This window comes from Notamacropus eugenii, chromosome 1 (assembly GCF_028372415.1).
Source record: "Notamacropus eugenii isolate mMacEug1 chromosome 1, mMacEug1.pri_v2, whole genome shotgun sequence".
Lineage (NCBI taxonomy): Eukaryota > Metazoa > Chordata > Mammalia > Diprotodontia > Macropodidae > Notamacropus > Notamacropus eugenii.
The window spans coordinates 430,271,285-430,286,983 of NC_092872.1; the positions used below are offsets into that span (position 1 = coordinate 430,271,285).

The 15,699-nt window shown below is 40.5% G+C and overlaps 1 protein-coding gene across 1 annotated transcript in view; it reads right to left on the reverse strand.

Moving 5' to 3' along the window:
- The window catches only part of EFCAB8 (EF-hand calcium binding domain 8), a 128,421-nt gene that overhangs the window by 42,445 nt on the left and 70,277 nt on the right, over positions 1-15,699 (reverse strand). The window contains exons 16-21 of the mRNA XM_072631579.1: positions 13,760-13,876; positions 11,073-11,300; positions 10,034-10,104; positions 8,646-8,850; positions 5,793-6,131; positions 4,948-5,115 (exon numbers count right to left, since the gene is read on the reverse strand). Of these exons, the coding sequence (XP_072487680.1) occupies positions 4,948-5,115; positions 5,793-6,131; positions 8,646-8,850; positions 10,034-10,104; positions 11,073-11,300; positions 13,760-13,876 (1,128 nt within the window). The remainder of the gene's footprint in view (positions 1-4,947; positions 5,116-5,792; positions 6,132-8,645; positions 8,851-10,033; positions 10,105-11,072; positions 11,301-13,759; positions 13,877-15,699) is intronic.

Consider the following 15,699-nt stretch of genomic DNA (forward strand, 5'->3'; position numbering starts at 1 on the left):
GAGAGGGACACACCAATACAAGGACAGACAAGGATATGTGTTCTCACACATGAGCAAAGAAAATCATGGACAAAGTAACAAACACAGAGAGAAATAAAGAGATGCATGCACACAGAGAGTAAAAACTCAAGGGAAGAAAGAAAGGAAGAAAGAAAGAAAGAAAGAAAGAAAGAAAGAAAGAAAGAAAGAAAGAAAGAAAGAAAGAAAGAAAGAAAGAAAGAAAGAAAGAAAGAAAGAAAGAAAGAAAGAAAGAAAGAAAGAAAGAAAGAAAGAAAGAAAGAAAGAAAGAAAGAAAGAAAGAGAAAGAAAATGTTCATGTACACCCAAAGAAAGATAAGTACAAGAGTACCCAGAGTCACAGAGACTAGAGATATGCATACATACAGAGACATGTCCGTACTGTCTCCAGGGACAGAAACATACCGAGGCAGAAATGTACTCAAAAAGACAGTCACACACACACACACACACACGCACACATGCACGTACACACATTCTCTGAGAGACAGGCACACAGAGCCACAGAGCTCCAGAGAGAGACACAGACATAATCACCCAAAGATAAACGCACCTACAAAGGGACTGTCATACCTCTAGACAGACATCCCCACAAAGAAATATACAAAGAGACACACAACCATAGAGTCCATAAGAGGTTCACGTACACACACAGAGGCAAACAGTATAACACACACCCACTGGTATATACATAAACACAATCAGTCACTTGCACTCAGATACCCACACAGAGACCCCCAAATAGGAATACACAAAAACCCACAAAGCCACACTGAATTAAGTACACACACACATACACACACAGAGCCACAGGAGACCACACATAGACAAAACAAACATGCTCCAAGAAATAGACATGTAACCACCTGGAAACATTGATACTCAGAGAAAAAGACACAGAGACACAGAAATGTATGAATTAGAGACCCACACATGAAGTTCCATCTAGGTATTCACACACACACACACACACACACACCAAGACAGACACCTAGAAACAGACACACTCATACACAAAGGCATACATAGACACAAATATACCCTCCCAGAAACAGACAAGATTCTAGAAACATAGAAATACACACGCACGCACACACATACACACACACAGGGAAAGAAAAACACCTACACAGAAGACAAAGATAGGCCCACACACAGACAGAAACAAGAGACGCACACACAGACAGAAGAAAAGAAGCAGACATGCACAGGCAGTCACACAAAAATCGAGCAGAGAGATACAGAGAGAATCAGAGATTCACCCTGGGACAGAGACAGAGCAGAGACCCAGATACAGAGTCAAACAGAGCCAGAAACATATATAGAATCAGAAAGAGACCGAGACAGACAGAGAGAGAGGGAGGGAGGGAGGGAGCTACACAAAGATAGAGACAAAGACGCAAAGAAATAGAAACAGACATACACAAAGACAGTCACATGGAGATTGCTGTCCAACTCCATGTGTACAGACACATGGAAACAGAGACATACAGAGGCACACACAGAAAAAACACATACAGAAAAAGTAACGGAGACAGCTACCAATTAAGGGAACAAACAAGGAGAATGTGAGAGAAACAGGAAGGAAGGGAGGGAGGGAGGGAGGGAGGGAGGGAAGGAAGGAAGGAAGGAAGGAAGGAAGGAAGGAAGGAAGGAAGGAAGGAAGGAAGGAAGGAAGGAAGGAAGGAAGGAAGGAGAGGGCCAGACACAAAGAGACCATCCTGAGCCCAAGCCAGAGTCAGAGATCAACTTAGGGACTGAGCCACAAACAGAACAAAAGAGCAACAAATAAATTGAACTACAAACAGATCATACAAGACAGAGGGGTCAAGGCATAGAGAGTCTATGAGGAGCTTCTAGATGTAACAGCCTGGAATTATGGGATCACCTGGACAAGAGGTCCTTAACCTTTTTTATGCCATGGACCCCTTTGGCAGTCTGGTGATAACTATGGACCCTTCAAAACAATGTTTTTAAATGGATAAAACAAAATACATGGTATCACAAAAGATACTAACTATTCTGAAATACAATGATCAAAAAAATGTTTAAAACAAAACAAATTCATAGACTCCATGCTAAAAACCCCTGACCTAGAACATCTAACAAGGAAAAAATCAAAGAATGAGGAAAGGAGAAGAGACCATACTGAGGAGAAGCTAAAGAATGTCTCTCTTGAAGAGAAAACTAGGGGATGGTGAGACGGCTGGGCTAGGCTAGAGGGATGTGATTATCATCTTCATTTATGAGAGAATCACAGAATCTCAAGGGCTGTTAGGGACCTCACACACTAGCTAGTCCATATTTATATTGGAATCTCTGTCTCTCTGTTTCTGTCTCTCTCTGTCTCTCTCTCTCTCTTCTCTCCCTCCCTCCCTCCCAACTCCCTTCCTCATCCTCTGTTTCCCTGTCTGACTTTGTAGATCACTCTTCTGCTTATTCAATCTACCTCTCTTATTCCTTCAATCTATTGTCCACATGCTGTATCATTATCTCTGTGTATTACTTTTCCTGTATGTGTTGCTTTCTCCAAGTGGTTAACCCGCCCTCTGCTTACTCAAATGAGAAGAAAGCCACTAATGAGAAGGGGATATATTTGAAGGGTTATCAAGAAGAAGAAGGATTATAAACTTGTTCTGCTCGAACCAAGAAGGCATAACTATTAGAAATGGGTGGAAACTTCAGAGAAATAAGTTTCAGTTCAATAGAAGGAAATTACAATTAAAATTGTCCCGACGATCAAATGAGGCAATTTCTACAAAAGCACTTAGTACAATGGCTGGTGCATAGTAGGCAAAATCTAGGTGCCTATTCCCTTCCCTAAAGGGGAAGAGGGCTATCTTAGGAGACAGAAAGGCTACTCACTGGAAATCTTCAACCAGTTAGGGATAGTATGGCTGGAATTCTTGTCCTTGTATGTACAGGTTGAAGTAAATAACTTCTAAAGTCCCTTTTCAACTCTGTGATCCTAGTCCTGATTCTGTTACTAACTCATTGTGTGACTCTGAGCAAGTCCCTTCCCCTTTCTTTTCCTCAGTTCCTTGATCTGTCAAATGGGGATAATAAAGCCTTGACCTCATAGAGATTTGGTAAGGGATCAAATGAGCTATTGGTTGCAAAAATTCTGAGGAAATAAATAAGGTGCCAAACAGATACAAGGTCTAATAATAGTAGTGACACAGCAAAGGAAGAAACATAGTCCTAATAAATGTTTGTTGAGTTGCCATCTACTATTACCAAAGCCTCAGGCAAGGATGTCATGCTCTCAGCCTGCAAAAAACACAACTGTTGGAATAATTTTGCTCCCATCCTCACCCAACCCCACCCCCACCCCCACACAAACACCCATTTTACCTTCAAAAATAGGTCAATTCTTGATTACTTTGGATTATCTACTAGCAATGGGTAGCAGGTGGCACAGTGGATAGAGCATCAGGCTACCTTATCTGCCATAGTTTCCTCATCTGTAAAATGAGCTGGAGAGGGAAATGGCAGACCACTGCAGTACATTTGCCAAGAAAATCCCAAATGGGGTCATGAAGAGTGGAACACAACTGAAAATCTACTAGCAAATTTTTCATTCTGCTTTTCTGACATCCTCCAGGAGCAGTGGCACACCCCCAGCGGGTAGCTCATGGTACAACATGTTTATTGAATTGACCTGGATCTAACTCAACAGTCTGATGACTGTCCAAACAAAGGCCAACAATATTTTAGGCTACATCAATCCATCAACCAACAAATATTTATTTTCATACCTACTTTGTGCCAGAATGCTCCAGCACTGTTGGAATTATAAAGACAAAAATGAAACTAATCCTGCCCTCAAGGAGAGCATTCAATTGGATGCATAAAAGTCTCATATTCAGAATGAAAAAGACTAAGGTCCTACTGTCCTATAGCCTACTCATACCCTGTCTGGGATACTGGTCCCAGTTCTAGAAACTAGATTCTAAGAGGGACTAGTATAAACTGGAACATGTCCAGAAGAGACTGATGAGGACAGAGAAATAACTAGAAACTATGTCATAAAAAAGTCAGATGAAGATAGTAGGGATATTTAGTCTAGGAAGAAAGAATGTAAGGTGGAGATTGTAGGGAAGGAGACAGACAAGAAGCTAGAAGCTAAATGGCACCATAAATAGTGCACTATACTTGGATTTAGGAAGACCCAGTTTCAAATTCTGGCTTAGAAACCCACTAGACTCATATGCTCCTGGACAAGTAACATCACCTCTCAGCCTCAGTTTGATCATCTGTAAAATAGGTATAATAGCACCTACCTCACAGGGTTGTTGTATCAAATGAGATAGCATATAAAAAGCATTTTGTAAAAAAAAATTCTCCGGAACACAAGCCATGGTGCAAATGACACATAGGCTCTTGCTTCCTTGCAGGATAGGGGCCTTTAAGTGTTGCTCTTACATTCAATTAACATATATGTGTGTATGCATGTATGTATGCATTTTGTATGTATATGTGTGTGTGCATATTTGCATGTATACACATGCAAATGTTATACATGTTATGCATGTGTTATATCCCCATTACAATTAAAGCTCCTTGAGGGCAGGAACCCCTTCACTTCAGTCTTTATACACCCAGTACTCAGCATAGTGCCTGGCACATATTAACTACTTAATAAATGCTTGTTGATTGATTAATCAATGCCATGCCCAACACTGGCTTCTCTACTCACTTTTCTTTGTTAACAGTTCTTCCTAGAGACTGGAACCACTAACTGAGTTTTACACCATTACCTGAGCCACCACCTAAACTTATAATCACCCAAAGCATTCAGGGTGACAGAGAAAACTGGTCTCTGTGGTCCCCACTAGCCCAACCCTCTGGGATTTGGGAATGGACAGGTGCCCAGGCAGATTGTACCATAGTTTGAGTAACAGATCCCCCCCGATGAGCTTAGCCAACCTTCTCCACAGATGCCAATGAGTCTTTCTTTTCTGTCTGCCTAGCATAATCCTCATTTTCTTTCTGTAAATTTCTGTTCCGGATCCAAGCTTTGGCTTGAGGTCTCACCAAGGTCACCGCCTTATCGCTGACAGAGCCGCAAGGTTTCTGAAAAGAAAGAGGAGGACCCTACGCCCACCCCCCACACAGGCCCAAGTTATTTCTCTCAAGCAACTTGAGATCCCTGAGGGAATGATGTCCACATTCCACTTGGGGTCCACACAGGGGAGAGACAGAGAAAAGAATGGTAGTCACAGCCATCCCCCCCACTCTCCCTCTCCCTTTCCACCTGTAGTATTCCCTCACAATGGAAAAGAGGATTGAAAGATAAACTCAATAGCTGGGACAGTTGTGAAAGCCTTACTGATCATGGAAAACTGCAGCCACTCCACTTAGCCCAGACACAGAAATATACCAGGCAGAGTCTAAAAGAAATCATGTGTATCCTAAAAGAAATTAGGTAGAGCAGACAAAATTAGGCAGTCTACAGGGAAACATCAATGAAAACACAGGCCAGAGAACAGGTATATACTTCGGCATGGAATAACGGGAGGATCTCTAGATGTGGAGTTGAGAGCCCCCAGGGTTCTAGTCTGGACTTTACCATAAGAGTTACATGATCTTGGGTGGGACATTTCACTGCTCTAGGCTTCAGTTTCCTCAGCTACTAAATATGGACCATTGTCTGCCCTGCTTCCCTCTGTCTGTCAGGACTGTTGTAAAGAATAAACCAGACACTGAATGGGAAAGGACTTTGAAAAGTTAACCTGCACAAGGGATTAGGATTATTCTTTCAGGGGTCCCACCTGCAATGTGGGCTGAGGTGATGGCTCCTTTTCTCTCTTGTATCTTGATGACTTCTTTCCTCCCTTGTGCCTTGATGGCTCCTTTCGCCCCTTTTTTCTTGATAGCTCCTTCTCTTCCGTGTGTCTCAATGGCTCCTTTCTTCCCATGTATCTTGATGGCTCCTTTCCTACTGTGCGTTTCATGGCAGGTGGGGCGGAGGTCAGGCTCCTGCGGACCAGCACTTTGGCAGACTGCCCACTCGTGGGTCGCCAGAGGGACTTTTTTGCCCAGTACTTTTTGATCTTACTACTCCTGTTCACTAAGTCAGCAAGCGTCATACGATTCTCCTCCATGAAGACCTGACCCCACAGGAGAGAAATCATATTAAAATAAGGACTTGAATTTGGTGGGCTCTTCAGTCTGGGTGCTTGCTAATGATTGAGTTTCTCCTAGGGAAAAAAAGGGGGGAGGAGTGTGGTGGTAAAAGCACCACCTTTGGAGTCAGAGGACCTGAGTACAAAATCTGCCTCTGACATATATGACCTTGGCCAATCACTTAACCTCTCTGAGCCTCAGTTTTGCCATCTGTAATATGTTTGTATTTTGAGGACAGGGAAAGAATCAGATTGGACTAGATCTCTGAGGTCCTTTCCAACTCTAAAACTATGAGCCTATGAAAAAGCATCTCATACAAGTGTCAGGTCACATCCTGATAGAAAAATAAGTTAAGTGGTGGGGTGGGGTAGTGGAAACTGGGAGTTATGACATCTGGATTCTAAACTCAGATCCTCTACTAACCAGCCATGTGACTATACAGGTCACTTTTCTGTAAGCCTCACTTTCCACATGTGTAAAATAAGGAGGGTTGATGACCTCAAATACTTTCCAGCTCTCACATTCTAGCATATAACAAGACTACATTTCTTGAGCTCAAAAGTCCTGAGCTGCAATAGGGCTAAAGCCAATTCAGTGTCCATTCTAAATCCAACACCAATATGGTGAGCCCCCAGAAGTGGAGACCACCAGGTTGTCTAAGGAAGGAGTAAACCAACCCAGATCCAAAACAGAGCAGGCCAAAGGTCTCATGTTAATCAGGTATGGAATGAGGCCTGAGAGTGACTGCTGCACTTTCAGTCTGGGCTAGAGGAAGAGAAACAGTCTCTGAAAGGAAAAGGCAGAGAAAGAGGAGAAGGGGAAAGGAGAAAAGGGGACTATATGATAAACCAAGAAGTTTACAAAACAAAATCAAAAGACTGAAAAAATAGAAGGTAACGTGAAATATCTCATTGGAAAAAAAAAGTAACCTGGAAAATAGATCCAAGAGAGACAATTTTAAAATTATGGGACTACCTGAAAGCCATGATCAAAAGAGCCTAGACATTATTTTTCATGAAATTATCAAAGAAAAATGCCCTGATATTCTAGAACCAGAGGGCAAAATAAACATTGAAAGAATTCACCGATCACCTCCTGAAAGAGACCCGAAAAGAGAAACTCATAGGAATATTGTGACCAAATTTCAGAGTTCCCAGGTCAAGGAGAAAATATTGCAAGCAGCTAAAAGGAAACAATTCGAGTATTGTGGAAATACGATCAGGATAACACAGAATCTGGCAGCTTCTACATTAAGGGATCAAAGGGCTTGGAATAGGATATTCCAGAAGTCAAAGGAACTGGGATTAAAACCAAGAATCACCTACCCAGCAAAACTGAGTATAATACTTCAAGGGAATGGTCATTCAGTGATATAGAGGACTTCCAAGCATTCTTGATGAAAAGAATAGAACTGAATAGAAAAGTTGACTTTCAAACACAAGAATCAAGAGAAGTATGAAAGGGTAAACAGGAAAGAGAAATCATAAAGGACTTTCTAAAGCTGAACTGTTTACATTCCTACATGAAAAGATAATATTTGTAACTCGAGACTTTTCTCAGAATTTGGATAGGTAGAGGGATTATACACACACACACACACACACACACATATAGACAGAAAGCACAGGTTGAGTTGAATCAGAAGGGATGATATCTATAAAAAAATAAAATTAAGGGGTGAGAGAGTAATATATTGGGAGGAGAAAAGGAGAAATGGAATGGGGCAAATTATCACTCATAAAAGAGATAAGAAAAATCTTTTTCAATGGAGAAAAGGGAGGAGGTAAGAGGGGAAAAGTGAAGCTTACTCTCTTCACATATGGCTTAAGGAGGGAATAACATGCTCACTAAATCTGGTGTGAAAATCTCTTACACTACAGGAAATTAGGGGAGAAGGGGACAAGTGGGGTGAGGGGGATGATAGAAGGGAGGGCAAATGGGAGAAGGGAGTAACTAGTAAACACTTTTGGGAAGGGACAAGGTCAAATGAGAGAATAAAAAAGGGGGACAGGGTAGGATGGAGGGAAATATAGTTAGTCTTACACAACATGACTATTATGGAAGTCTTTTGCAAAACAACATATATATAGGCTGTATTGAATTGCTTGTCTTCTCAGTGGGGATGAGATGGGAGGGAGGGAGGGAGAGAAGTTGGAATTCAAAGTATTAGAAATGAATGTTGAGAATTTTTATTGCATATAACTGGGAAATAAGAAATACAGGTAATGGGGCATAGAAATTTATCTTGCCCTACAAGAAAAGAGAGAAGATGGGGATAAGGGAAGGGTGGGGTGTGATAGAAGGGAGGGCACATTGAGGGAAGGGGTAATCAGAATGTAAGGTGTTATGGGGTGGGAGGAGGGGAGAGATAGGAAGAAAAATTGGAACTCAAAATTTTGTGGAAATGAATGTCAAAATCTAAAAATAAATAAATAAAACTAAAAAATTTTTTAAAAAAATAAATTGAAAGGGAGGCCAAGGGCTCCCCTTGAACATACCTTCTTGGGCTTCAAAGCAAGGGGGCTCCTTGAAGCATTGAAATGAATAAGGGGCTTTCCCCAGCTGACATTCCAAATGAAAATGTCACCATTATAGGAAGCTGATCCCAGGATGTGGCTACGGTACTTGGCCAGACACAAGATATCCTCAGTGTGAAAGTAAGGCCAGTGGTCATACAGGGGGACTACTTCCTTGTTTCCATACCTGGGACAAAACATCAGTCATCAGTCAAGAATAAAGACATTTTCCTACCTCAGAGTTCCCATGGACTTCAGGAAGGCTCTAGTGACTAAAGCCATTTGGAATGTAGGCCCATATAATGCTCTGCTTTCTCATATCAAAACTTTCTTCCAACCTAGAATCACAGAACCTCAGGATTTGAGAGGGATCTCAGAGGTATCCTAGCCTAGCCACTACCTGAACCCTTGTATCACATACCAAAGTGGTCACTGAACATGAGAAAGTGTTCAAGTACCTTCCATGATGTAGAGGGAGCCCAAAGTCTCATAATCTGCCTCATTCTACTGTCAGATACCTCTAAAAAGTTCCCCCTACATTGACTCAAATTCTATCTCCCTATAATTGCCACCCCCAGGCCAAGATTTGGAGAATCTCAGAGTTAGAAGGGTTTCCCTGAGGTAAGACAGTTCAGTACCTCGAGGAGAAGTTTATTGAATGAATGAATGAATGAATGAATGAATGAATGAATGAATGAATGAATGAATGAATGAAGGATAAGATCAAATTAGCTTTTTCTGTCATTGTTGACATATAGAGCTTGTAGTCATTAAAACCCCAGGGACTTTTTAACCAAATATTACTCTAGTTATACCTCTCCCATGCTACACTTAGGCAGCTTTTTTTTTTCACTCAAATGCAGAACTTCACATTTATCCTTATTAAATTTAATTTTCTCTTCATTTTAAAAGGGAGGTTAGTATACCAAGATCTAGAAATGACTTTTCTTTCTTTAATTTTCAATGATAATTCTTTACTTGTCTCATGTATCTTATACTCTATTCTGCACTGTAGTCGTTATACATTATTGCATTTTGTGGGATTCTTGTATATGTATCACGTCTCCTTCGCCATAGAGTATGAGTCATTTGAGGACAGTGTGATTATGCCTTATTGATTTCTAACTGCTCTCCCAATTCTTAGCACAGCATTCTGCACCAAGGAAACCTCAATATTTGACTTTTGACTGGCTTGGCTAACAAGTCATTACCACAGAGGGAATTAGTGCCCCCATGGGAACAGGTCTCTGACCAGTATTATAACTATCTGGATGAAGCAGGGACAGAGAAATAGAAAGGAAGAACAGAATTCAGGGGTTAGTGCTCAAGGGGAACACAGCCCTTCCCATGACCGGAGACTTCCTACTTACAGGTACCATGAGATCCTCTTACTCCACCCTGCCACATAGAATACCCCATTCACATGAGCAATTCCACTGATCTGTTGGGGAATAAAGAAAACCAATCTCTCAGCCACCCTTGAGAAAAGAGCTGTGTGTGTGTGTCCCAAGCGTGTAGTGAAAATGGGATCAGATTAGAGTCAAGAGAGCCCTGGCTTCAAATGATGTTTCTGAGCAAACTGTGTGACCTAAGGAAAGTCACTTGACCTATCTGAGTCTCAGTTTCCTGATCTGTAAAATGAAGATAAAAACATATGCACTACCTCCTTTGTGAGAAAAGCACTTTGAGCTATTTTATTCCTTTCAGAGATAATCGGAAGGAAACATATATATTCCACTCCATCAGATTGTTTTATTCTGGTATCTTAAATCATCCTTCTCAAAATGGTTATTCATTTTTATCTCATTTGATGTTCCTAACACCTGGGGAAAGGAAAAGTAGAGCTTCTTATCCCCATTAACTATGCACACAAGAGGAGCAGTGTGCTATATGGGAATAGGGGGGCAGCTAGGTAGTACAATGGATAAAGTGCCAGGCTTGGAGTCAGGAAGACTCATCTTCCTGAATTCAGATCTGGCCTCAGACACCTACTAGCTTTGCGACCCTAGGTTAAGTCACTTAACCCTGTTTGCTTTAGTTTGTTCATCTATAAAATGAGCTGGAGAAGGAAATAACAAACCACTGCAATACCTTTGCCAAGAAACCCATAAATGGGGTCATGGAAAATCAGATAGGAGTGAACAACAACTTGGAGTGAGGAAGACCTGAGTTCAAGTCCTGCCTCTAAGAGATACTAGCTGTGTGAGCCTGGGCAAGTTTCTTAACTACTCAGTGCCTCAGGCAACACTCTAAACTGTGAGTTAGGGTGAGTTGTTCATCTGTATCAATGGATAGAGTTTATATCCTCAGAATTCCCTACATGCATGATAGCTTAGATTAAGAGAAAAAAAAAACCCTTGCCTACAACCTGAATTCTCCCTAAACTTTCAGCCCTTTGGGGATACTGACCTCCATTTGGTCTGGATTGGGGAAGTGCAGCAGGCAGACTCCAATGTTATAATTCCACATTTTGACTGTTCCGTTTCTCATGCCGGTGATGAGGCATCGCTCCAGCTCATCCAGGACCATCGCTGTAAGCTCCACGTCTTTGGACTCTGATGCTGCAAACTCTATCACCTTCTTTCCTGTCACCAACTCCCACACACTCACCACACCATTCAGGCTGCCGCTCACCACCTACTGAGAACAGATCTGGGAAGCCTAGGGGCTTTCCTTGCCAACATGGCAGGGTTAGACTCCATTAGATAGGACAAGGGCAGATTTACAATATTACACTACAATAAACAGGCCTCCCAATGAGCTGAGCTTGAAATTAAGACATGAGTCTGTAGCTAGAGCTATCTCAGGTATATCATCAGCTTCTCACCTGGGATAGCTCTAGCTACAGGGCACTGTATTCTCCTCTGATGAACCTGGGCCTCAGAAGGTTCCACACAAGAGATAACAGGTATAACACAACACATACAGACCAGTATGTTTCCTCTAAGTACTAACTGTGTGACATAGAGTCAGTCACATTGAAATGAGCATGTTGGAATTATGTCATATAATGTCATATAAATAGAATAGAATACTACTGTTATAAGAAGTGAGGGGAGAGACAGTTTCAGAGAAGCTGATAAGACATATGAGCTGATGTGGTGTGAAGTAAGCAGAACCAGGAGAACAACTGATACAATAGCAACAACACTGTGCAGACTAATTCAGAATTCTGATCAATGCCATGACCAACAAGGATTCTGAAGGACTAATGACGCATACTACCTATCTCCTAGTGATGGACTCAGAACTCTGATCAATGCCATGACCAACGAGGATTCTGAAGGACTAATGAAGCATACTACCTACCTCCTAGTGATGGACTCAGGGTTCACCATGAGACATACTTTTTAGACATGGTCAGTATAGAAATATGTTTTGCTTAACTATGCATATTTGTTAAAAGATTCTTGTTTTTCCTTTTTTTCCCAATTTGGGTGGAGGGGAAAGGATAGGAGGGAGAGGTGAAAAGAAGAGAAAATAAATTTGTTCGTTTTAAAATATAAATAATTTTTTTAAAAATAAACATGTTGAACTAGAGAAACTCCTATGATCCCTTTCAGCTCTTAATTTCTATGTTTCACACATTCTCCCACTGCTGGTGTTCTATAACTATTCTGTGAGAGACTATAGATGGCTCAGTGCAACCTATCCCACACTTCTGAAAAAACAACTCAGAGTACAAATCCATCCTACTTATGGGGACAAATTGAACCTCCAGTCCAATGCTCTAACTATTCCATGCTCCCCTCTCCAGACCCTTTCATGAGGGCAAAGGTTCAGTGACCTCAATGAGAAGCATCCATACTACATTCAGCCTTTCAAGGATGCTAAGAAGATATGTGCCCACCACAGCACACCAGGCCTAAGACCATCTAAAGAATTTATTTTTCTGGGGAACAACCATTCCTCCACGTATCCAACCTGGAATTTATAATTATTCCTTCCTTTTCATCACTTCTCAATTCCAATCAATCATCAAGTTCTCTTGATTCACCTTTTGCATCATCAGTTGCATGAATCCCCTCATCTCTCAGGTCCCTGCCTAGTATAAGTCCTCCATTGCTTGTCATTTGGACTCCTACCGCATCCTCCTAATTAGTGTTCTTCACTAAACTTTCTTCTTAGTACAATCTAACCTTCATATCACTTTCTAAGAAGATTTTTTCTTCCTACAATCCTCTTCTCTGCCTACCCCCATCTTTGAATGCTGAATTCCTATCCATCCTTTAAAATCCAGTTCACAGGCTCATGAATTTAGAGATAGAAGGAATGTTGGGGGTCATATAATTCATTTTACAGATGAGAAAATTAAGGCAAAAAGATATGAAATGACTTTTGATAACCTCTAAGGTCCCACCTAGGTGCTGGTGCTCCAAATTCAACAGTCTTTCTACTTTGCTGATCTTTCCAACTCAAATGCCACCTTTCCTATGAAGCCTTTCCTGATTCTCTTGATGGACAACAACCTTCATCCTAGAACTGTCACACACCTACCAGAGTGTTATCACATAGCATGTGCTTACATTTCTTTAATATATTTGTAATGTAATGTTAGATATTATAATTATCTGTTTGAGGTTTATCTCTGTGACCATAAGAACCATGCCTTACCTAAATATTAACCCCTGGAACCTAGCACAACAGTCATGTAATAAACATTTACCAAATGAACAAATCAATGACAGTACTTGACACACACGCTAAGCTTTCTGCTGAAGGGCACTAAGCAGAACTCCTCTAGCTTCTAAGAGGCAGCATGATTCAAATCCCATCTCAGAAGCGATCTGTGTGACCTTGGTCAAATATCTTAATTTCCCTAGGTCTTAGTTTCCTCATCTGTAAAAATGAGATGGTTTGGAAAAAAATTATCTCTACAGTCTCTTCAAGTTCTGAATCTATGATTTTCTGATTCCTACTATGAGTGAGGGAGAGTGAACAAGTGGTATTTCCTCTATTCATAACTACTACAGAAAGAGACTCATGGCCACATACCAGGTGATACACACAGCAATTCCTAGGACTGGAGAGCCAGTTTCCATACAAGTATGTGATCCATACTGTTAAGATTCTGTAGATTTAGCTGCTGTCCTTACCTGCCTGAACGTCTTGCTATAAAGGACCCCACATATGGCTGAATGATGGGTGGTAGTTTCTTCCTCTATTTTCCTGCTCCCTACCTGGGCCTCCAGATAGCCACTAAGAATCCCAATCTGTGCATGAAGAAAGATGAGACAAACTGAAAATCAAGATGGTCTTGTCTGCTCCAGGAGTCACCAATCAACAAGCATTATTAGGCACCTGTTATGTGCCAATCTTTGCACTGGTTGCTAAGGATACAACAAAAATAAGACCATCTTTCCCCTCTGAGAGGGGATACATCCTATCAGGGAAAATAAAATGTACAAGGATAAGAATAAACCAGATATATATAAAATGTATACTCTGAAAAGTTAGAACAAGGATAAGAACTACTAAAACCCACCAAATAACCAGTATTTAGTGAGCGCTCATCATATATCTCAGGCTGAACCATTAACTGTTTTCTGAGGAACATGGAAGCAAGATCTAATGCACTTTCTTGAGACATAATAGGGTGGAAAGTGCTCCGGACTTGGAGTCAGGTAGAGTCACTAATTTTGTCACTTACTAAGAGATGACATGGGTTATATTGGAAAAAACACTAGATTTGAAGTCATGAGGCCAGGCTCAATCTTTAACTGCCTGTAACCATAGGAAATTCACTTTATCTCTCTAGACCTCAGTTTCCTTAGGTGTCAAGTGAGGAGGTTTGACTAAATTGTCCCTCCTTAGGGGTCCCTCCCTTCCAGTCTTAACAACTGGTGATTTTATTAATTATTTTATCATGGTTAAGTTATTTAACCTCTCTATGCCTCCATCTTTCTGTGTCTTCCTCATCTGTAAAATACAAAATGTAAACATAAGGGAGATGTAAAATGGAGATAATAACACCTGGCATTACCTATCTCATGGGATGTTATGAAGGAAGTACTCTGGTGAATTTTCATGCATCATAGAAATAGGAGGCAGTATTTTTGTTATTATAACCATTACCATTGTTGTTGCTGCAATCTCCAGTCACCAAGGGTCAATGATTCTCTGGTACTGTCTGGTACTGTCCCAAACTATCACATTTCCTAAATCCAGGTATCAATCCATACAATCCCCTATACCCTATCTCTATACCTTTATTCTGGGTGTCCCCCATTCCTGGAATTCAACTCTCACCTCATCTCTTCCTCAAAGAGTCCCTCTCTCTTTCAGATGCTAAAACACCATCTTCTACATGAAGCCTTTCCTGACCTCCCTCCTCCAACTGCTAGAGCCCTCCCTCTAAAGTACTTTGCATCCTGCTACTGTGTATTTGTTCTTTTGATATTTATTCTGCAAATACTTAGACATGGAATACTTGTTTTTCCCCATTAACATATAAGCTCCTTATAAGTAAGGATTGCTTCATTCATTGCATTTGTATTCCTAGTAAGCAGCACGGTGTGTTTAATAAATGCTCATTGATTGACTGAGAAAACAGCACCTTTCTATTATTAAAAATAGCATTTTCCATGTGTTTAATTATTTTGCAGTTCATAAAGTACTTTGTTCTCCATTCCTTCATTAGATCCTCACACAAACCAACTTAATAAGTCTAGTAATAATGACAGCTGGCATGCGTATATACATACACATAGACACACATGTAAGTATACATGTATATAATCAGATGTTTATATATAAATATAAAACTGAAATATTTATCAATGAGTATATATATTTATATAGAAATTATTTGTATAGGTTATATTGATAATATGATATATTTCTATGTTATATGTTACATATTTATTTTGTTATATTTCTATATGATATATTATATTTATGTATATTATATTTCTATATAAATAATTATTTTAATATTATATATGTATATTTGTGGCTTACAAAACACGTTATCCTCATCCATTATTTACAACAATCCTGTGAAGTAGGCAAGTTATCATCCCCATTTTACAGAGGA